Genomic DNA, 25,204 nt, shown 5'->3' on the forward strand with positions numbered 1-25,204 from the left:
TGATGATCTATAGGTCAGATTCAAATCTGGGTCAGGTGGGGTCAAAAACTAGGTCACTAGGGCAAATCGAAGGAAAAGCTTTTTAACACTGTAGAGGCCACATTTGTGACTGTATCTTCATGAAACTTTGTCAGAATGGTAATCTCAAGGTCCAATTTGAATCTGGGTCATGTCGGGTCAAAAAGTAGGTCACTAGGTCAAATTAACAGAAAAGCTAGTTTTAACTTTAGAGGCCACATTTATACCATATCTTAATGAAACTTGGTCAGAATGTTAATCTTGATGGTCTTTAGGTCAATAGGTCAGGTGAGCGATACAGGGCCTTCATGGCCCTCTTGTTTAAGATACTGGTTTGAAATTTGGTTGACTTGTACAGTTTTGCACATCGATCTTAAAACTGACTTTCAGTGACCATAAATGTGACCTATTGACCTACTTTCTTAATATTTTAGCATCAGTTTGACATTTGAAACATGTAGCTCATATTACTTAGGTGAGTGATCCAGGGTCATCATGACCCTCTTGTTACAAAATTATGCCCCTTTTTGGACAGAGACATTTTTGGTTAAGGTTTAGCAGTATATCACAAAACAACAGATGTTTTTAGAAAATGAACAGCATCTTGACACACAACTTATCTGTCCAATAAATGTTTTACTGTTTTGTCCCACAGAGTTGGATACTTAAAATATTCTTAATGAGTTGTCCCCCTTTAAACAAGAATGCCATTTGTAATGAAATAAACGTAAACAATTGTCAAAAACGATGTTTTACCTAGTTATGTAAAGTTTAAACACTCGCAAGATGTTGCAATTGCATCAAAACGAAGACATGTAACAGCTTTTAAAAAATGGTGAGTTTTTAAAGCCGCTGAACTGTCCAGGAGTGTGGCCCCTTCATGCAGTCCCTTTCCGGAATTCAATATATATTTAAGTAAATTGACAATGATTTTGTAGAATAATATAAATGTTTTATACGCTGTTAAATTTTCATGTAAAACAATGCTTTCTTTCTATGATTTGATGACGTTCGAACTTTTTTCTCCGAAACATGGACCTATACCTTAAGGTTTTATATGTAAGCTGGTATCTGAGTAGCCGCTTATGGGAATGAATTGAAATTTCATACAATTAATTGTCTATTGTCATGAGCTGATATGCATTGTACAGGTTTCTTACATGTATGTTGCAATTTTACAAAATTATGCCCCTTTTTGGACTTTAATGTTCATTCAATTGACAAGGCTGCTGAATAGCCGAGCGTTGCTGTCCTCCAACAGCTCTTGCTATTGATTAAAATTAAATATCTGTTGTGTACAACACGGACATTTACTAAGTCGGAAAGCCTTTAATACAAGCAATTTTCACATGCAAAGCAGACGACATTACCACGCTATTTCATTAATTTGGATATAGGGCTAAAATATGTTACCTTTGCAAGTGCATTGAACCAAACAAATACTAACATGGTGCCCATTTGACCCCAGGTTTTGACACATGAGAATCATCATATGATTCCGGTTCAATTTAAATATTACCTGTACCACAAATTGCAATTCAATAAAAAGTGTCCGATGTTTTACACACACATGTAACAAATAGGCCGTTTATTCTTTCCCGATGGATTAACATAATTTTAATACGTTACAATTTTCGCGCCTCGAGTCGTGTTTTTGATTCTACCCATGATAATGAACGAGAGATTCACTGATTGGCAGGGAGGCGTGTTAAAATGGCGTAATGATCCGATCAGTCAGGCGCATTTATCAATCCTTACTTCACAATCGACATCCTACAAAGACTTGAAAACCGATTCAGTCAGTCACGCCCATTTATCAGTTTTCACTTCTCAATCAACCTCCTTCTGTAGAATACAGACTTTGATATCTGTTGACGCGCAGCCGAAAATTGCCACGGGTCAAAGTTGACTCTTGGACCATAAAGTTGACTCTTGGACCATATTTGCTACGAGTCAAAGAAGCGTCTTTGAGAATTTTTGTGTGTCAGAACCCGGGACCTCGAGTCAAATGAGCGCCCTGCTGTTGATGAAACCTGTATTCTGATTGAATGACCAGTACAAAAAATGATTATGTGACCATTCTTGTGTCATGGCCAGAAAAGAAGAAATGATTGTCAGTTATGATAAAAATACACGTATTCTTCTATAGATAGAGCTTTCCGAGGTGTGCATTATTAACATTCTTATGTATTTTTGGCAAACTATGCCCCTTGTTGGACTTAGAAAATCCTGGTTAAAGTTTTGCATGCAAGTTACTGTCTCCAAAACTAATGCAAATACTGAATTGAAGCTTCACGTAAAACTGAAACTGATTTATTTGATTAAACGCCTATTTCTATACAATGACATGTATATTCATTATACAATGGTTAACAAACCTTAAAATATTAATGATGAAATTAACAACTCAAATAAAATTAAAAATGAAAACCTGCTGTTATCACATAAAACAGTTATCAAAAAATTTAAAACAATGCCACGAAGTCTCTAAAATACAGTGTCTTAAGATTTTATTTGAATGTATGAAGTGATTTACTTTTTCGTATTAAAAAATTTAAATTCTAACAGCAGTTCATTCCCCTGTTTTGGACCAATGGTACAGAAACTTCTGTAGTTAAATGTTTTGCACTTGTTGTATGGAACAACATAACTACATTCAGAATTTTCTTACAATCTCAAACCTTGTCTACTAAGAACATACTCTGTAAGCAGTCCTGTTAAATACATAGGTGCTCTGCCAATGTGACAGCTATACATTAAAAAAAGCATCTTAAACTCAATCCTTGCTTTCATCAGCAACCAATCGAGGGCTGACCGGGAAACTATTGTATCTGCATTTTTGTAAATTTTACAGGAGAAAGAAAAAACTGAATATTTTCTTAAAAAACACAGCTTAGTATTACCATTCTTAGTAAATCATTATCAATTGAAATAAGAAATAATATGTTGGCTTTTAAAATGTACTCAAATAATTTATTTTTAAGATTTAGCAAAAAGTGTCAGATACAATAGTTTCACGTTCAAAATGACGTTATTGAATTTAAAAAATTACCGTGAAACTATTGTATCTGCATTATTCATTAAATATTATTCATAAAATTCATATTGCTTTAAGCATAGAATTATTGTTTTACTTATAAATAACATAAATTACAAATATACAATGAAAATAGTGTTAGATACAGAATTTTCTTTCTGATGACCGGGAAACTATTGTATCTGCACTTGAATTATTTTTTCATTTTTTATTATTATCTCATTGAATTATGACTTATCTGTATTTATATTTTTGTATTTCCATTGATAAATTGGTAAATGAATTAAACTGAACAATATCTTAAGCCAGTAATAATGGTCAAATAAAATAAAAATATGTTTATCATTACCTTAAATTATTATTATTATTATTATTTATATTTTTATTTTTTTTGCAAGCGTATGCATTAATACTTGACTGTACACATTTCATTACATCCGGATATAAATTTCGTACAACTTGTCAAGAAATCAAGAAATTAATTTATGCTAAAATGAAGTTATACAAGGGGGAAATGAGCTGCAGCATGAGAAAACCAACATAGAGCATTTATGACCAGTGTGGATCCAGACCAGCCTGCTCATCTGTGCAGTCTGGTCAGGATCTTTACTGCATGCTAACTGTTGTAAGTTTCTCTAATTGCAATAGGGTTTGAAAGTAAACAGTATGGATCCTGACCAGACTGCGCAGATGCACAGCTATGTTGGTTTAATTTGGACCGGTTTCACCCCTCCCAAATATTCAACAAGAATTTAATTTTTCAGGACAGTCCGTGAATTCCACTGTCATTATTTCAGTAATGGTACAGCACTTTTGTGTTTTAACTTATAGCCAATATTGATGTGCAGTGGCATGGTTACACTGAGTTCTGTTGCTTTTGAAGTAAGGCATAAAAAAATTGTTTGTTTCCACTGTTTGTTTACAGTATTCCGACCTACCCAAAATGGTTGGTCCGACCCTAAAATTTAAATGTTTTTATGGCCTTAGCGAATTTTTTTTTCAAATTTTTAATAAAAAAATGCAGAACTGCACTTTTATGCTTTAAACATTGTCATTGATGTTAGAAAGGAACTTATTGGTGCTCTAAAGACATAACCTCCATATTTGTATTCATTTCTTGACATAAAAATAATTTCCGAAAAGTCTCAATAATTTTAAACAAACAAAAAACATTTTCCAACCTACCTACCCTAATTTATTTTGTGCATGCTACCGAAAACAAAAAAAATTTAAGGCCTAATTTACCTCACCTGTGTTCCAGCTACAGTAGTATAGTGAAACTTTGGTAAAGACAGAATATTATCAAGAATCATTTTAAAAAATTGCTTAAAACAGAGATTTCTACATGACACTGTCTCTTTTTCTTTTTTGGACAAAGGTATTCATATACACTCAAAAATTTAAATCGTTATAATACAAATAAAAAAGGACAAAATCGACAAGATGTTTTTAACAGAACTTCAGTTTATTACAATAACTTAATCACCATTATCAATATTTGAGGCTAAAATTTCAAAAATGACCAGACAGCAAATGAAAAGCCAGAAAGCAAGCACATGACCACACGCATGTGCGATAAATGAATAAAAACTTAGGCATTTTGTCATGTCCTTACCCTCTCCGAAGCATACAACCCTCCCATAAGACAGAACAGCATAATCCGAGAGGAGTCACAAAGGAAACTAAGGTAATGCATCATTGACCTAATCTGGTCATGCTGCCATTTTCAAAAGTAAAGGACAAGAAAAAGCAACAAGATAAGCCATTATGTCACATAACAGAATGACACATGGCTAACTCTGTCTTCTATTTTTTCATAAAAGTATGTACAAAATTAAGTCCATAGCCATTAAAGTGTAAGCCATGACTGTATGAATTAACATGGTTATAATAGAGCCACGTCACACTAACAACTGCCTTTGGTAATCTTCAGGACTTTGCAAACAGTGGGCCCAGATCAGTCTGATCAGGGCCCAAAGTGTTTGCTAAGTAACAAAAGACCTATTAAACTTTTTCAAGAAGCAATTTTCTGATCCTATTTCAACAACCTAAAAGCACAGAAAAGCCTGAATCTACAGTAAGTCTTGACAGAAATTTACTCAGTCATGAAGACACTTTTTTGCATGACATGGCTCAATTATGTAATAGTATTCAGCATTAATTTTTTTGGGAAATTGGCTTTGAAGCTTACAAGCCAAGTTCTTTCTGAAAAAAATAGTAACAATTTTCCAACAATAAAAAATAACACGAGGATCCACAGAGTCGTGAAACGCTCACCTCAGTGATACCAATTTACCAAATGTATATTAAAGCTCTTGGCTTCTTGGTTTTAGACTAGATAATATTTTCAAATCTTTTCCTACATAAGTGTATGTAAAAGAAGTGATTTTTAACAACAGCTTGAAATATCTTGGTAGAAACATCTTGGTAGAGGGTCACCTCACAAACATTTCTGGACAGGTTTTGTTTAAACAATTCATGCCTAGCAATCTGCAAATGAGGACTTTGGCAAATGCTGAAGACCAACCTCAGATGCAACAGAATGTGACGTATGATTAGAGACTTCACTGTTTGCATGAAGGATTCACTTGTTCTAAGTAAGTCAAGACCTGACACCACCATACAAGTTTGCACATACAACATTTTATTTCATAACCAGTGTGTTTGCAGTTACCGTGAAACTATTGTATCTGTATCACATTATGTGAAAATGTTAATGTAAACTATTATTTATTTTAGTTTTTTAATATTCACATAAAACCTGAACAACAGTAACAAGTTTTCTCCTTGTTTGGTGTTTAAATTACAGACCATAATGTCACAAATAATGTTTTTTCAAATTGAGACTGTAACAGGAAAAGTTACCGGGAAACTATTGTATGTGCTTAGGAGGCAGATACAGTAGTTTCCCGGTCAAAAAACTTTTAAAAAGTTGATGGTTGCAGATACAATATTTTCACATTATTAAAAAAAGAACAAGAAATTATTGGAAAGTTTTTATAATATTTTTGCAGTAGATGTATGACAATAAAAGGCTTAAGAAAATGCAATAAAACCATTTTTGGTCAAAATGTCAGATACAATAGTTTCCCGGTCAACCCTCGCAATGTAAGTCTTACAGTGCTTGTTGGAACTGTGAAATTTCATCCTGTTAAGGACAAGTTTTGCACACATGTTTTGAATATGTTGCATCTTACGCACCTCACAGTTAGCTACACCATACAGTATGACATTGCAGTAATCCGGAGTGAAATAACTTGAGATAAAACTAAAATTCACATGTGTCTTCTGGGTTATAAAACTAGATGATAGCATCAGGTCCCATAACTGATATTTATTTTGGCCAAATTATGCCCCATTTTGGACTTAGAAAATCCTGGTTAAAGTTTTGCATGCAAGTTACTATCTCCAAAATTAATGCAGATATTGAGTTGAAACTTCACATGTGTCTTAGGGGTTATAAAATTAGGTCATAGCATAACCCTGACATTTATTTTGCAAAATTAATTTTTGTTCTTCTTGTTGAAGTTTTGCATGCAAGTTACTGTCTCCAAAACAAATGCAGATACTGAATTGAAACTCTTTAGATATTTTAACATTAGGGTAATAGTTAGTCCTGCTTCTGGGACAACACTTTGAATAGCCAAAATGTGAGCTGGAAATTGTAAAAATGTCCCACAGAAGGTCTTGTTAATTCATAAAATTCACAAACATATCCACATTGCAAACTTCTTCTCTCATACAGTATATCAATTACTGGACCTGTAGACATCGATATATTCATTTTTGAGTACACATGCATTTTTCTAGTATTTTTTCACAGTTCTAGCCTGATATAAGATTAAACTTTAACAGTCATTTACTTGCTACTGTAATCAATGTTAAAACACAAAAGTATTATTGTCAGTGCACATACCATGTCAAAGCATCAATAGCAAACAACTTTCATTTTAGACTGATTGGGATACAATAGCTGGTTCTCAGATTGCCAGTAAAGCTCAGTCTTTTTAATTGCTTTCATGCAAAAATCCTGTCATAGTACAGACCTATCAAGACAGGCCAGAAAATGTCAGTAAAGTTAACAGTCTCAATGTAGGTCTGCCTTAAATAGAAACTCTAGTGGGAAGTTATAGCAGACCGGTTGCTTTAATACTACATAAGCTTGCATGTGATAAAATGTTTCCAGAATCATGCCTTCCATATATAACCTGTTAATGGGCTGTACAGTAATAAATAAATTTGCTATACATGTATGTTCTATATAAAATTAACAATTTTGTAAGTGCTGTATCACATACAATGATAGCCAGGCTCATTTTAAAAAGGAATTACTAGCCTTATGTTCCTAAATTACCTATAAACTACCAAAAAACACCAAGGAAAGTAGGGGTCGTGTATCTTCTCAGAGAGATTTTTTGTCTAACAGGTCAGCACTGTGGAATATCTTCCAAACTGAGAGCTAAAATGTGGGTATGAACACATGAGTAATAAGGTTTGTTAACATTTCTATAAATGCAAAAAATTTCCTTGAAAATACTACCAAAATGTTAAGTATAGGTCCACAATGAAATAAAAACAGGAACTGGTTTGTAAACATAAAACACGAAAATGCCACTTCAATTGGGAAAAAATAGAGCATTTGTTCTTTCTGCCGTTATCGGACGAGTGCGGAGATAGAGACTTGCCCTAAGCCTTCTTTACACAAGGGAAACAATCCGTTTATATAGTGACATTGTTGAGTGAACTCTGTTTGTTAATCCTAATCATGTCCATGTTATATCAGTGCAAAGGAAAAGTAACCTATCTATGTTAAATGCCATGCATGATAACACAGTTATGCACTTAACAGTCTTGAAATTGATTTCTTCGATTTTCTCATATTTCTAGATATATTTCCCATACTTTGATGCATATGTATGGGTATTTAAGATTGCAGTAACCTTTTCAACATATTTCACCTTGTGAAATTCTGTGGGTTTTGACTTTTTAAAAAAAGATCGTCTGTTTCTTGACAAATTTCACCTCAGAAAATGTCCCACTTTCCCCAGAGCAATCAATTATTTGATCTTTACATAGTTTTGTATTCAGGTTGCTAATCTATGTGGCAAGAATGCATGCTTTTTCCATGCTTAGAGGTAAAAAGTGCATAGTTTGCTTGAGGTTCTAGGTCAATAGCCACTTTAGCCTATCATAAAGTCTTTGCGGAGTTGTCTCCATTTTTTCCAAATATTTTACCCGGGGTCATTTATTTCATCTCAAATAAATCTTTTTCAGGAAATGATATTTTACTAATTTTTTCAGTCCTTGTATTTTGATACAGTTAACTACACATATATCTAATATAGATAGCTCCTACTTGGAGTTTGTATTTTTATACCCCCACCAAAAATGTTTGAGGGGGGTATATAGGAGTCACGTCCCGTCACGTCCTGTCCCGTCCTGTCGTGTCCCGAAATTATTATCTCGGTTATTACCAAATGAATTTGATTCAAACTTATAATACATGTTCCACCTTATCACCCACATCATGTGACACAAGGTGCATAACTCTTGACACCAAGTTTTCATGAATTATGTCCCCTTTTACTTAGAATTTAAGGTTAATTTTGTTGTATTTTCACTATATCTCAGTTATTACTAAATGGATTTGATTCAAACTTAAAATAGATGTTCCACCTCATCACCCACATCATGTGACACAAGGTGCGTAACTCTGACACCATTTTTTTTTTATGAATTATGCCCCTTTTTACTTAGAATTTAAGGTTGATTTTGATTATTTTCACTATATCTCAGTTACTACTGAATGGATTTGATTCAAACTTAAAATAGATGTTCCACCTCATCACCCACATCATGTGCCCACATCATGTGACACAAGGTGCATAACTCTGACACCAAGTTTTCATGAATTATGTCCCCTTTTACTTAGAATTTAAGGTTAATTTTGTTGTATTTTCACTATATCTCAGTTATTACTAAATGGATTTGATTAAAACTTTAAATAGTTGTTCCACCTCATCACTCAGATGATGTGACATAAGGTGCTTAACTCTGACATAAATTTTGTATGAATTATGTCCCCTTTTACTTTAAATTTAAGGTTGATTTTGATGTATTTTCACTATATCTCAATTATTACAAAATGGATTTGATTCAAACTTAAAATAGGTGTTCCACCTCATCACCCACATCATGTGACACAAGGTGAATAACTCTGACACCAATTTTTCATGAATTATGCCCCTTTTTACTAAGAATTTAAGGTTAATTTTGATGTATTTTCACTATATCTCAGTTACTACTGAATGGATTTGATTCAGACATAAAATAGATGTTCCACCTCATCACCCACATCATGTGACACAAGGTGCATAACTCTGACACTAATTTTTCTTGAATTGTGTCCCCTTTTACCTAGAATTTAAGGTTAATTTTGATGTATTTCACTATATCTCATTCTGATTGGCTAAGAGCCAAAGGGAAGTAACCTTTTTTAGCTCACATGTCACAAAGTGACAGTGTGAGCTTTTGTGATCGCGCAGCGTCCGTCGTCCGTGCGTCATTCCGTGCGTCCGTGCGTAAACTTTTGCTTGTGACCTCTCTAGAGGTCACATTTTTCATGGGATCTTTATGAAAGTTGGTCAGAATGTTCATCTTGATGATATCTAGGTCAAGTTCGAAACTGGGTCACGTGCCATCAAAAACTAGGTCAGTAGGTCTAAAAATAGAAAAACCTTGTGACCTCTCTAGAGGCCATATTTTTCACAAGATCTTCATGAAAAGTAGTCAGAATGTTCACCTTGATGATATCTAGGTCAAGTTCGAAACTGGGTCACGTGCCTTAAAAAACTAGGTCAGTAGGTCAAATAATAGAAAAACCTTGTGACCTCTCTAGAGGCCGTATTTTTCACAAGATCTTCATGAAAATTGGTCAGAATGTTCACCTTGATGATATCTAGGTCAAGTTCGAAACTGGGTCACGTGCCTTCAAAAACTAGGTCAGTAGGTCAAATAATAGAAAAACCTTGTGACCTCTCTAGAGGCCATATTTTTCATGGGATCTGTATGAAAGTTGGTCTGAATGTTCATCTTGATGATTTCTAGATCAAGTTCGAAACTGGGTCAGCTGCGGTCAAAAACTAGGTCATTAGGTCTAAAAATAGAAAAACCTTGTGACCTCTCTAGAGGTCATACTTTTGAATGGATCTTCATGAAAATTGGTCAGAATGTTCACCTTGATGATATCTAGATCAAATTTGAAACTGGTTCACGTGCCATCAATAACTAGGTCAGTAGGTCAAATAATGAAAAAAATGTTGTGACCTCTCTAGAGGCCATATTTTTCATGGGATCTGTATGAAGGTTGGTCTGAATGTTCATCTTGATGATATCTAGGCCAAGTTCGAAACTGGGTCAACTGTGATTAAAAACTGGGTCAGTAGGTCTAAAAATAGAAAAACCTTGTGACCTCTCTAGAAGCCATATTTTTCACAAGATCTTCATGAAAATTGGTCAGAATGTTCACCTTGATGATATCTAGGTCAAGTTCGAAACTGGGTTATGTGCCATCAAAAACTAGGTCAGTAGGTCAAATAATAGAAAAACCTTGTGACCTCTTTAGAGGCCATATTTTTCATGGGATCTGCATGGAAGTTGGTCTGAATGTTCATCTTGATGATATCTAGGTCACTTTCGAAACTGGGTCAGCTGCGGTCAAAAACTAGGTCATTAGGTCTAAAAATAGAAAAACCTTGTGACCTCTCTAGAGGCCATACTTTTGAATGGATCTTCATGAAAGTTGGTCAGAATGTTCACCTTGATAATATCTAGGTCAGATTTGAAACTGGGTCACATGCCTTTAATAACTAGGTCAGCAGGTCAAATAATGAAAAAACCTTGTGACCTCTCTAGAGGCCATATTTTTCATGGGATCTGTATGAAAGTTGGTCTGAATGTTCATCTTGATGATATCTAGATCAGATTCAAAACTGGGTCACATGAGCTCAAAAACTAGGTCACTATGTCAAATAATAGAAAAAAAACGACGTCATACTCAGTTCAAAACTGGGTCATGTTGGGACAGGTGAGCGATTCAGGACCATCATGGTCCTCTTGTTTAACTTTTGTACTGAGTTTTTCCCCTTAAATTCCAGGAATTAGTCTATTTTTAGAAATCCTATTTTTAAATTTTCAATATTTTAGGTATTTTTCTAACTTTTTTATTATAAGTCCTATGTAAAAAGTAAAAGCATTTTTCTGTGGTAACATGGGTCGTTAAGACACTTTTTTGTATTCACTTTTAGTGTATCTCTAATATTAGAGATTTAATATATTTACTAGTATTACTATACTAGTATTATGCTAGTATTACTTATATGTGGAAGCCCAGGATGAAGTACTCCAAGGTATTTTTAAGATTTCTTATGGTTGCCATTCGTCTGTGACAAGACCGTATGGTGGGGGTATGAGTCACTCCTGTGACAGTTCTAGTTAGTTACAGTGCCTACCGGAAGTGCTGCTTGATTACCTATTTAGTACTATTGTACCTTAATATAGTTGGTAACATGTAGACAGTCTAGATTCAGTATCCAGGTACATAAAAATGCCATGACGTTACTTTCTTGGTCTGACTTTGGAAAAATATTACAATTTATAAAGCAGATAATGAGGAGTTTTTTGCAAATGATATATCAGCAGGATATACACTTACTCATAGTCCTTAAGATAATTCAGGTAACAATAATGATATCAATCCTTACCTAGCAAATTCAAAAGCTCACAATTTCTAACAGTAATTTTTCAGGAAGAAGACTGAGTTTTTACATTTTCGAAAGTTATCTTATTTGGTAATGAATGTTGAACATGTTTATTTGTTCTAGGTGCTGGTGCAACAGCCGTTGTTCAAGGTGCATTATGTAAGCCAAGAAAAGAATCATGTGCAATCAAACGTATCAACTTAGAAAAATGCAACACAACAGTGGAGGAACTGTTGGTAAGTAGAAGGTTAATAGGATCATTGCCTGTGGACGTTCAATTTTGATGATCCCTGTCATTTTTTTAAATCACTAGGTCAAATGTCAAGGTCAAAGTGACTTAATGACTAAAAATTGTGCCTGATTAAAGGAATGCTGGACAGCTGCAGACCATTATTAGGTTTTATATGGAAATTACCCGTGGTGAGTAGATGACCCCTATCAGTTTAGGGTCTGCTGGTCAGTGGGCAAGGCCACAGTGACGTATTTGACGGAAAAGGGTTTCCAATCAATGACTGAAAAGGGTTTCCAATCAATGACAAAAATGTTTTTTTGCCTAGGATAATCACACTTTATAGAATAATTGCCTTTGACAGTATGTGGGCACAGTGACATACATGTAGAATAATTGCCTTTGTAGACATGGAATAATTGCCTTTGTCAGTATGTGGGCACAGTGACATAGAGTAATTGCCTTTGACAGTGTGTGGGCACAGTGACATAGAGTAATTGCCTTTGACAGTGTGTGGGCACAGTGACAGAGTAATTGCCTTTGACAGTATGTGGGCACAGTGACACAGAATAATTGCCTTTGACAGTATATGGTCACAGTGACATAGAGTAATTGCCTTTGACAGTGCGTGGGCACAGTGACACAGAGTAATTGCCTTTGACAGTGTGTGGGCACAGTGACATAGAGTTATTGCCTTTGACAGTATGTGGGCACAGAAACATAGAGTAATTGCCTTTGACAGTGTGTGGGCACAGTAACACAGAATGATTGCCTTTGACAGTATGTGGGCACAGGACATAGAGTACTGGTAATTGCCTTTGACAGTGTGTGGGCTCAGTGACAGAGTAATTGCTTTTGACAGTATATGGGCAAAGTGACACAGAATAATTGCTTTTGACAGTATGTGGGCACAGTGACACAGAATAATTGCCTTTGACAGTATATGGGCACAGTGACACAGAGTAATTGCCTTTGACAGTGTGTGGGCACAGTGACATAGAGTAATTGCCTTTGACAGTATGTGGGCACAGTGAACTTGAGACTGAAAATAGATTCAGCTCATTGCTTGAGAAAGTATGAGCTTACAAATGTCAAACTTTGGGCAGCTAACAGGGAGCATTGGTTAAGGTGTCAGCCGCTCACCCCTGAAGTTGTGGGTTTGAGCCTGGCTGGAGTAACAACCATGCCTCTTCATGACACCAGTGCTGGATTTTCCAGGACGCAGACTCTAGACAGATTCAAATTAACTTCAAGTTTTACCACAATAGAGCTAAAATAAATTACAAGAAACTAAATGCCAAACTTTATAGGATGACTGCCTATTGTTAGATGGTGTCACCTAAATAATGTTATGGTCACTTTGGAACAGACAGTTTATTCTTAAAATATGGATATTGCTGACAGGTATATTGTTGGGGACGAAACAGTACACATATATATACAATATGTTTTATTACCTCCAGTAGCTGTTTTGAAAGATGAGATCTCATAATAGTATTTATAGAAATGTAGAAAAAGATAGTTCTGGAAAATAAGGAATAAGTCCTTTAAAAAGTACTTACATTTTTGTTAGGTTAGTTTGTATGTACCCTACAATTTTGATAATAGATATTGTGTTAGTAGTTGTTTCATCCTCCACCTCTTAATCATGTGGAGAAGAAGACAGTTACTTGTTTTGGTTTACTGCCTGCTGTAACATAACTGAAATATTGTTGAAAATGGTGCTAATCCCAATCATAGGACAACTTTGAGGTCACATTTATATATGCTCGTTTTGGGAAAATGGACATATTATTTGATGATGCGTGTGTCTGCCATCTGTCTGTTATATTTCATGCTGGAGCATAACTAAATTACTATTCAAGGTATTGACTTTAAAGTTGGCGTATTTGGTAGATGGAGACGAGACGATGTGCAAAGCGCATGAACCAGGTCTGTAGATCAAAGGTCTAGGTCACAAATGGAGCTCAAAGGTCATATTTATCCCGCATATTTCATGTCTGGAGCATAACTATTTAAGGTATTGACTTTAAACTTGGCATATAAGTAGGTAGTGATGAGAGGATGTGTATGAACCAGGTCTATTTGTCTGTCATATTTTGTGCCCAGAGTAAAACTTTCATTGACAATTCAAGGTATTGATTTTGCATATAGGTAGTTGACAATGAGAAGTGTTTAGCAGTGCAACAATCCACATTACTTCCTGCCCCCTCCGCCCCGCACCACTCCACCCGCCACCGCCCTCTCCCCCAAAAGAAATTACTTTTAGATTCTTGTGCCTTAGTATTCCACCACTGCCCACCCCCCCTAACTCCCTTCTCCAACACCCACTCACTGCCACATGCCCCCTTGGACACAAACACCCCAAAAAATTTCTTTACATTATTTTGATTACCTCCTTATGGAAAATTTCAAAAATCTTCTCAGAATCTGCTAGTCTGAACACATAGGCGACAATCTACCAAAATCATTGATTCCAGCTGTGCCACTCAGGTGTGAGATCTAGGGCCATCCAGACCCTTTTGTTTGGATCACCAGGTTAAAGGCAAAGGACACCATTATACATTTGACTGTAAATCACATACCTACTCACCTCTGACAGGCAAACATGAAGGCATGTGTATTTTACAAACATACCTAGAAAATACAAATTGGTTTAAAAATCCAGAGAATTCATGTTTTCCTTATCTTAACTATATTTTATAGAAAGAGATCCAGGCTATGAGCCAGTGCAAACATGAAAATGTGGTTAGCTATCACACATCATTTGTTGTCAAAGATGAACTCTGGGTGGTTATGAAGCTGTGTGCTGGGGGTAAGTATTATGTTTTAGAAGTTATATCTTTGCTTAACTTGGTATAAAATAGTTGGAACAGTGTATATTAAGTAAGAATAGTATTAGAACAGTGCTAGTCTTAATTAGCCTGTGAATAGATAAAAAGAGTATGAAAGAGAAAAGACAGGAGCAGCAAAGTGGATAAGGTCTTAATATAGCAGGTATAGACCCACCACAGTATTGCCTGCTCATATAGCAGGTATAGACCCACCACAGTATTGCCTGCTCATATATCACTAGGTGGAACACAGTTTTCAGCAATTGTTTATCTTTATTTCTTTACAAATGGCATTCATTTTCGAAGGGAGACGACTGTTCCCGATTATTTTAAGTACAGATGGCATTCATTTTCAAAGGGAAACAACTTTTCCGATTATTTTAAGTAATCTTTGAGAAAAAGTTGTCTCCCTTTGAAAATGAATGCCATTTGTAAAGAAAAAAAGATAAACAATTGCTGAAAACTATGTTCCACCTTGTTATGCGAAATTTCACCACTCGCACGCTATTGCAAATGCATCAAAACAAACATGTGTAACAGTTCTTTGAAAATGGTGAGTTTTTAAAGGCGTATAACTGTCCGGAAGTGGATCCCCTTTAGGCAGCCCTTTTCCGGAATTCAATGTTTATATCAGTATACTGACACTTGTTTCGTAAAGTAATATACTTGTTTTACATGCTGTTCAATTTTCACGTCAAACAACTCTTTCTTTCTATAATTTGGTGTTGTTTGATTTTTGTTTCTCAAGGCCTCCATCGAAACCTTAAAAACCTCTACCATAGAGTTAAACTTTTATTTTTGGCAGCAGCAATTACGGACGGTCGGCGGGTAAAATAAAAATAAAAATACTGAAAATGACTTTTATTTTTATTTTGTTTTGTCAAAAAATAGGGTCGGCACTCCCTTAAACCAGAAAATTAAAAAATGCTTGCTAAAATCCCAGAGTTATCTGCTCAACTTAAATTAAGTAGGTATGATTTCTAAGGAGAGGTACTAATATCACTAGTCTGGAGTCATGCCAGTATCATCTGGTGAATCTGCAAAATATAAATCTGTCTGGAGTCATCCCAGGTTTATCTAGTCATTCTTTATGAATGATGATGATTCCCGCTAAAAGTCATATCAGTAATATTATATGCTCTGTCTAAGTGAAGCAGGTACTTATACCACTAGAGGCAACAGAGTATTGTCTGCTTAATTTGTATGTAGCAAGTACTAGTACCACTAGAGTCCACACTGTATTGTCAGCTTAAGTTACATGTAGCAGTACTAATACCATTAGGGTCACCACAATTGTCTACTCAGTTTAAATGTAGCAAGTACTAATGCCACTAGGGTCACCACAATTGTCTACTCAGTTTAAATGTAGCAAGTACTAATAACACTAGGGTCACCATAGTATTTTCTACTCAGTTTAAATATAGCAAGTACTAATACCACTAGGTTCACCACAGCATTGTCTGCTCAATTTCAAAGGTGTGCGGTACTAACACCATCAAGAGTAACCACAGCATTGTCTGCTCAGTTTCAATGTGGGAGGTGGTTATACCACTGACAGTCATCACAGCATTGTCTGCTCAATTTCAGTGTGGCAGGTACTAATACCACTGAGAGTCTCCACAGCATTGTCTGCTCAATTTCAATGTGGCAGGTACTAATACCACTGAGAGTCTCCACAGCATTGTCTGCTCAATTTTAATATGGCAGGTACTAATACCACTGAGAGTCTCCACAGCATCGTCTGCTCAATTTTAATGTGGCAGGTACTAATACCACTGAGAGTCTCCACAGCATTGTCTGCTCAATTTCAATGTGGTAGGTACTAATAACACTGGGAGTCTCCACAGCATTGTCACTTCTCAATTTCAATGTGGCAGGTACAAATACCACTGAGAGTCTCCACAGCATTGTCTGCTCAATTTCAGTGTGGCAGGTACTAATAACACTGGGAGTCTCCACAGCATTGTCTTCTCAATTTCAATGTGGCAGGTACAAATACCACTGAGAGTCTCCACAGCATTGTCTGCTCAATTTTAATGTGGCAAGTGCTAATACCACTGAGTGTATCCACAGCATTGTCTGCTCAATTTCAATGTGGCAGGTGCTAATAACACTGAGAGTCTCCACAGCATTGTCTGCTCAATTTTCTATGTGGCAGTTGCTAATAACACTGAGAGTCATCACAGCAGTGTTTGCTTAATTTCAATGTGACAGGTACAAATACCACTTAGAGTCTCCACAGCATTGTCTGTTCAATTTCAATGTGGCAGGTACTAATACCACTGAGAGTCTCCACAACATTGTCTGCTCAATTTCAATGTGGCAGGTACAAATACCACTGAGAGTCATCACAGCATTGTCTGCTCAATTTCAATGTGGCAGGTACTAATAACACTGATAGTCTTCACAGCATTGTCTGCTCAATTTCAATGTGGCAGGTGCTAATAACACTGAGAGTAATCACAGCATTGTCTGCTCAATTTCAATGTGGCAGGTGCTTATAACACTGAAAGTCATCACAGCATTGTCTGCTCAATTTAATGTGGCAGGTGCTTATACCACTGAGAGTCTCCACAGCATTGTCTTTTCAGTTTCAGTGTGGCAGGTACTAATAACACTGAGAGTCACCACAGCATTGACTGCTCAGTTTCAGTGGTGTGCGGTACTAATATCACAAAGAGTTACCACAGCATTGTCTGCTCAAATTAAATGTGGCAGGTACTAATAACCCAGGTGCAGAAATCAAAGAAAATCTGGCGACTTGCATTTTGCTTTGAGGTTAGATTTGAGTGAAGTTTGAAGTTCCAAAGTGCCTATTTTGCTCAAGTCGCCCACTCGCGAGAGCCCTGGTTTGTACTAATACCACAGCATTGTCAGCTCAGTTTCAATGTAGCAGGTACTAATACCACTGAGTGTCATCACAGCATTGCCTGCTCAGTGTAAATGTAGTTTGTACTAATACCACTGAAATGCATCACAGCATTGTCAGCTCAGTTTCAATGTAGCAGGTACTAATACCACTGAGTGTCATCACAGCATTGCCTGCTCAGTGTAAATGTAGTTTGTACTAATACCACTGAGAGTCATCACAGCATTGTCTGCTCAGTGTAAATGTAGCAGGTACTAATACCACTGAGTGTCATCACAGTATTGTCTGCTCAATTTCAATGTAGTTTGTACTAATACCACTGAGTGTCATCACAGCATTGTCTGCTCAATTTCAATGTAGCAGGTACTAATACCACTGAGTGTCATCACAGCATTGTCTGCTCAATTTCAATGTAGCAGGTACTAATACCACTGAGAGTCATCACAGCATTGCCTGCTCAATTTCAATGTAGCAGGTACAAATCCCACTGAGGCCCTCACAGCTTTGGGCCCTGCTAAATTTTCAAAAAAAAGCGGAAAATTTACCACTGAGTGTCATACAGAAATTGTCTGCCCCAATTTTTAAATGTACAGGTACTAATACCATGAGTGTCATCACTTTTTGTCTGCTCAATTTAAAGGAAGTTATTTCAAATTACCACCGCATTGTCAGCTCATTTCAATGTGGCGGGGTTACTAATACCACTGAGAGTCTTCAAAGCTTTTTCCCTCAATTTCAATGTAGCAGGTATAATACTACTGAGTGCATCCAGTTTTATGTTTTCCCCATATTTTACCCAGTCTTTGTGTCTTTTTTTCAGTTGTTTTGTCTGTCCCCAAATTTTCTCCGCACTTAAGTCAACTTTTCTCATCCAAAATTTTTTTTCCCCAAACTTAAAAAAATTTGGGGTCTGCCAATAAGTGCTCAGCCAAAGTTCAATAACTAGCCAAATCGGCCTGGGGCCCCTTGGGAAATTTAGGGCCCCTTAAATTTAAACCAAAAACACTCAAAATTTCTTGCGCGGGTTTTCCCCCCCAAAAGGGGGCCCTTTTTCTACTAGTAGTTTGGGCCCCGTCCTTTTGGTGTCAAGAAAGCCATGCACTGTGGATTAAGTAAACAGAAAAATAAAAAGACTAACTTTAATTTAGAATGATTAGGTAGTTGGGGGAGACGGGCCTTTTCTCAAAAGTTCTATTTGTCTGCTCAATTTAAATGTGTTAAAAAACCACAGCATTGCCCTGCTCATTTTAAAATTGTGGCGGGTGCTTTTTTCCACTTTTAAAGGCTCTTCCTGCATTGTCTGCCAGTTGCAGTGAAAGCTAATACCACAAAGAGTCACCCCCGCTTGTTGTAAATTTCATGTAGCAGGTCTAAAAACCAGTAAGTCATAAAAAAATTATTTGTGGTTTTTTAACTAACAAAATTAGAATGTTTGGAAATTTTATTTAAATTTTTTTGAATTAAATTTTTTTGATTGAAACAAACCCAAAAAGGGCTGTGAAAATTAGTTCCCCCAAAAATACTAAAGGGTTTTACAGTACCAAAATGACAGATGTCTTAATCTTTTGGGACAAAAAGGGAAATTTTTTAAAAGTCTTGTATCAGATGATAATTTTTTTTCCATACAAATTTTTTATTTCCCGTTTAAAAATTAAATCTTTTTTTTTTTTATTTTTTGTATTTAGGTTCTATGTTAGAATTATAAAAGCCAAAAGCGAGCTGGAAATTTTACCAAAAGGTTTGTTTTGATGAAGCTTCCTTTGCAAAACCAAATTTTTTAAAGAGGTTTCTTAGAGGTTTTGGAAAAACTTCCACGCAATGGACCCGATTTTTATTGGTTTTTTTTAAGGGAAAAGGCCCCTGCGAAATTTTTATTCCCCCGCTGAAGGGAGAGGGGTTTTTTTTTTTGGGATATCCGGTTGTGGTTTTGGGAAAATTTAAATAAAATTATTTACATTTTCACCATAAAAAAAAAATTTGGGCCTTTTCAAGATTCATTCAGATTGCCCAATTTAAAACTAGAATTATGGCCCCTTTTTAGTAGTTTTAGTGTAACTATTAGGGTTTCTATAAAATTTCAGTTTTGCTTCATAACTTGGGACATATTTGACCTAGAATATAAAAATAACTTTAAAATTTTTAACACCATAAACGGGGTGTACCCTACCAAAAGTGGTTTTTGACGTATTTTTGGGTATTACAGCAAGAAAATTTTTTAAAAAAATCCTCAATTCAAACTTAAGGATGTACGAGCGTTTTTTTTTTTGGATATCCGCCATTTTGAAAAAATTTCTTTAAATTTACCTTCCAACAAAGGTTTTGGGCCCAAAAAAAATGCTAAATCATTAAAATATGGTAATTTAAAATTCCATTTAAACAAATAGATTCGCTTTTTTTCAAAAAAAAAAAAATTTACCCCTTTTTTTTGGCTGGCAAATTTTCCCAAAATTTTACGTAAGGGTTTTCAACGGGGTGGGGTTGGGAAATTTCCCAAAATCCCATGAAAGTAAACAGGTTTCGTTTTTATATTTTCCGACTGATCATAAATGAAAAGCTATTATTGAAATAAAAATTTTAAGAAAACTCTTTTTTTATCTGGGGAAAAAAAAAAATTAAATAAAAAAAAACAAAAAAATTTTCAAAAATTACCAGTTTTTGACAGTTTTTTTTAATAAAAATTTTTAAGTGCACAGTGACCCTACTTTTTTCCCCCTTCCCCTTTTAAAGATTTTTGTGGGGTCATTAAAGCTGGGAAAATAATTTTTTTTAAATTTTTCCGTCAGAACTTTTTTTTTTAAGATTTTAAACCCTTTTTTTCCATTTAAATAAAGTGGGGGGGGTAATTATGGGGCCAAAAATGTAAAAATGAAAGAGATTGGTTTGTGACATTTTTGCTTATTTTTTTTTAATTTTTGACATTACCTTGTATTCATTTTTAACCTAAGACATGAAATCCCTATAAAAAATTAAATGGGGTTTTTTATTTTTTTATTAAGTACAACCCTTTTTTCAATTTTTACAATTTTTTAGGGAAAAGCTTAAACTGGGGTGTTGGGAAAAACCCTAAAATTAAAACGTTTCGGTGAACTATGTTTTTTTCTTCTCTTTTTTTTTCTTGAAAACTAATGTTCTTTAAAACTACAGGGGGTATGGGAAAAAAAAACTTAAAAAGTTTTTGAAAAAATTTGATCGTACACCTTAAAAGCACTGTAAGTTTTTCATTTTTGCACCGATTTGAATAATTCTTTTACGAGGCTCAAGCCAAGGTAGTGGGCTATAAACATAAGACAAGTTTTTGTGAAATTCTAAGCAGTTTTGGAAAGGTCGGTTCCAACCCTGAAAATCGGCAAATTCTTGGAGGGTAATACGGCAAGAAAAACCCGTGTTTTACAAAATAATACAGGATTGCTTTCCTTTACATTGTTATGCCTTTCACCGCTGTTTATTTCGGTTCCAAGAAGGCCTGTGAACCACTTGACTTGACATAAAATGGTAGGTTTCTCTGTGAAAACATATGTCTTTTGAAAATGATAATACTGCAAGAATGATATGACGGCAAGCAGATTTATGATTATTCCTATTGTCCCTAATAGCAGTTGAGACTTACTTCTGTCAGCAGATTAGTAAATAGGGCATACCTACATAGTGCATGGTAAGCTAAACCAGACGGAACCATTTATAAACAGTAAATTAAAGCCTTATTTCATTTTTGAGTTTCAACAAATCATGTTTCTGTATGCCTGAGATTTATTAAAAAGAATAATTCAGTGGTATGTTTTCAAAATTATTGTTACGTTTTCATGCATTTTCAGTCCATAGGAAGAATTGGGACTTTGCTGTACAAGCAGTTTTACTATGATAGCGATAAAGGACTGTAATAGCCGTCTCAAGACTATTTTTTAAAGTCTGTCTGTTTAACACAACTTGAAATTTGTTTTTACGAATATTTTTGGCAAGTAAAGTGATTGCATAAGCATAGATTTACATTCTATTTTACAAACATGATTCTGAAACGATATTTTGAATGACTGTTATTTTATTCATAAAATATTTTTATCGTTTGTCAAAAATAATTTGATTCTATGATAACTTACGTATAGGGGTCTGAAGAATGCATGTAATACTGTACAATTTTGATATTAGATTATGCAAAATCTTAAGAAAATTCAAATTAAAGTGGAATTATGGGCATTTTTCAAGTAAAATTCCAGCTGAAATAGATGTGTGTGTAAAAAAGGTGGAGGAAATTATAGCTTTTAACCCAATATACCAAACCCTGTTACCAGTACGAAAAAATAACTTTCCAAATATGACTTTTCTTATTTTGACTGGGGCAGTCTTTTTAAGATAAATCAAAGTGCACGCAGGAGTTGCTTCCCTTCAGCTTCAGAAATCTCTACTTATAGGTAAGGGAGATCACTGCGTAGAAGATTGAAGAAAAGAACTATTATTTTATTAGTCCGATTTCTTTATTTATAAAGAACCAACTTCAAATGCTTATGCGGCATCATCGTTAATTTAACACATTTAAATGCACAGCAACCGAAAATTGCTTTTATAGAACATTCACCAAAAACAGTAAGTAAGATACGCATAATGCCACTTTAAGAATGTTACGTCTACCAAACAGGATAAACCTTTTCTTTTCATACTTTTATGCCCCCTTTTAGGACATAAAGTTTTAGCACTTTCTGGATTCATCATTATATGATTCTTAAGTTTTAGGTTAAGCCCAAGTTATCTTCAGTAATGATTCTGTGATCCTTACCTTAACTAGGGTCATAACTTGGTAAACAACTGTTTCATAACATGACCTGTATTTAGAAGATGTTACACCGACCCTTGTCTGTGACAACGATGTTTTATTTTCCAACAGTTTGGTATGCCTCAGGAGCAGATCAATATCGCACTGATGTGTGCTCTTTGGCTAATCACTAACGCTTTATTCAAAGGTCATGCGATATTTTTTTCTTTCACGCTCGGTGTGATCTTAATGAGATTCAAAGAATCGTTGGTTTACTCGTTGAAAGTGTCCAAATATTTAAGAAAATATTTTAACTCATTACGTTTTGTAGATCTATATTGTTTTTATTTTTTAAATATGCATTTTCATTTTACACTGTAGTATGACATACTAGAAGGATACATGTATATTTTTGTAATTATATGGTTTACATTGATTAAGTATAGGTTAATAGATGGGAGAGCGGTGCCTTTGAGTGATAATGGCCCTGGAAGAAGATAATAGCCCTCGGGCTATTATCACCTTGCCAGGGCCATTATCACTCAAAGGCACCGCTCTCCCATGTATTTACCTGTTTATTACATGTTTACCTATATTATAGTAAGAAATGGGTTTTTTTTGTGTCATTTTTATGGCTACTTGCATCTTCTGGCACAATAAATTTCAGCTGTTCAGTTTCTATATTATTTGTATAAGAGTCTATTTACTGTATAAAATCAAATTCCTGGGTAGTTGTACTTCCTTGCTTATTGCATAATTTAGGGATAAAAATACATTTTTTCACGAAGAATACACAATGTTACGCTCAAGATGAAAAAATAAAACGGAAATATTCGCTGTTCTACCTTCATGAAACGCCATGACGTCATTTCTGTTTACTGACGTTAATTTCCGCGCAAACGCCAGGGCCATTATCGATAATGGCCCCGGGCCTTATTATGATAATGTGATAATGCATGACGCAATGTGATAATGGGAGAAATTTCAGCACAAATTTGTTACTATTTATAGGTACTCCTGTAATAAACTGTGATTAATGGACGATACAACAAATACAAAGAGATGGAAATCCTTTGCACTTACAATAATTTTGTATCATAATTATGTGCTAGTTTGCCCACCGTCTGTAAAATTTTTGTTTAAATAAAAGATAATTTTGAAATACAAATTTATTACAAAAGGATGATGCACAGTATTTATTTATGAACATTGATTACTAAGTATAAATGTGTATAATATGTTGTTGCGTTACTTACTTATATAGAAACTACAAAGCTGGCTTGGTGACCTTTTGTTGTTTTTGCATTTGTTGTGCTACTTTTGCTTTCTTTGGTCTGATAAAATGAATTGTGCAATTTTACTTAATATTACTGTAATGTTTAACATTGCAAAACGCTTAATAAATTTCTAAAATTTGTAACTATCTCCTTATACTGTCATAATTTAATGTGTAATGCGTTAATTTTATTATAATAAGTAACTTTATTGAAAATTTCAATTTCTGTGTGTATCCATAATGTAATAAACTTTACATATGAACTCGCTTGTTGGTTTTTGTGTCTGAACACTGACGTCTTAGATCGTTTCCCAAGTTAAAGTTTAGTCTTTGTTCGCGTCATTACGCTAAAGAGTAAAAATACATCGTCCGAGTATTAATTTCGTCTTTGCTAACATCAAGTTGTTGTTTTCTTTTTGTTTTTGTTTTTTGTATCAAAGTTTAGTAGATCTCGAAATCTCAAAGACTTATATTGAAATACAGTGCTGATACATTATCAATTACTATTATTGATAGGCATTGTTGAGAGGCCCAGCTTTCACTAATGATTGATAAGTAAACACATAATGTGAATATGTAGGATATATTTTCAATTATAAACACTTTTTGTAGACATTTTTAGCAGTTTGACTGTTTAAAGATGGTTGTTAGCATTCGCGGATGTAACAATATAGACACATAGGGACTCATTTTTAAGATACCTCTTGAGACTACAAATAAAGTAGAAATTAGGAAACTTTTCTTGAAAGCTATAATTAGATAACAATAATAGATCTACTAAACGATCTTTAAGAAGCATTGAAAAAAGCCGTTCTTTCCTAACACATCATACCGAAATTTATTTGAATAGAGGCTTAACAAATCTGCAAACAGGTATTATACATGAGGAAACGAGTCTTAAACTCAGTAATTCGCGAAACTGTTTGTAAAGGAACAATAGATGTATTCGTGAATCTGCTTGCCGTCATATCATTCTTGCAGTATTATCATTTTCCGAAGACATATGTTTTCACAGAGAAACCTAGCGTTTTATGTCAAGTAAAGTGGTTCGCAGGCCTTCTTGGATCCGAAATAAACAGCGGTGAAAGGCATAACAATGTAAAGGAAAGCAGTTCTGCATTATTTTGTAAAACATGGGTTTTTCTTGCCGCATTACCCTCCAAGAATTTGCCAATTTTCAGGGTTGGAACTGACCTTTGCAAAAACTGCTTAGAATTTTAGAAAAACTTTGTCTTGTGTTTATAGCCCACTACCTTGGCTTGAGCCTCGTAAAAGAATTATTCAAATCGGTGAAAAAATGAAAAACTTACACTGTTTTTAAGTTCTGAATTGACGGATTTGTTTATAAATTTTCTTGCCGTAATACCCAAAAATGACGTCACAAACCACGTTGTATGTACACACTGATAAATGCAGTAGTGCAAACACAACTTTTTTC

General features: G+C 34.9%; 1 protein-coding gene across 1 annotated transcript in view; it reads left to right on the forward strand.

Annotated features, from left to right (window-relative positions):
• Positions 1 to 25,204, forward strand: part of LOC123531477 (serine/threonine-protein kinase OSR1-like) — a 170,802-nt gene that overhangs the window by 43,328 nt on the left and 102,270 nt on the right. Inside the window, exons 2-4 of the mRNA XM_053518113.1 lie at positions 11,938 to 12,050; positions 14,750 to 14,858; positions 19,432 to 19,438. Coding sequence (XP_053374088.1) covers positions 11,938 to 12,050; positions 14,750 to 14,858; positions 19,432 to 19,438 — 229 coding nt within the window. The remainder of the gene's footprint in view (positions 1 to 11,937; positions 12,051 to 14,749; positions 14,859 to 19,431; positions 19,439 to 25,204) is intronic.

This window comes from Mercenaria mercenaria, chromosome 11 (genome assembly GCF_021730395.1).
Source record: "Mercenaria mercenaria strain notata chromosome 11, MADL_Memer_1, whole genome shotgun sequence".
In the NCBI taxonomy this organism is placed as follows: Eukaryota; Metazoa; Mollusca; class Bivalvia; order Venerida; family Veneridae; genus Mercenaria; species Mercenaria mercenaria.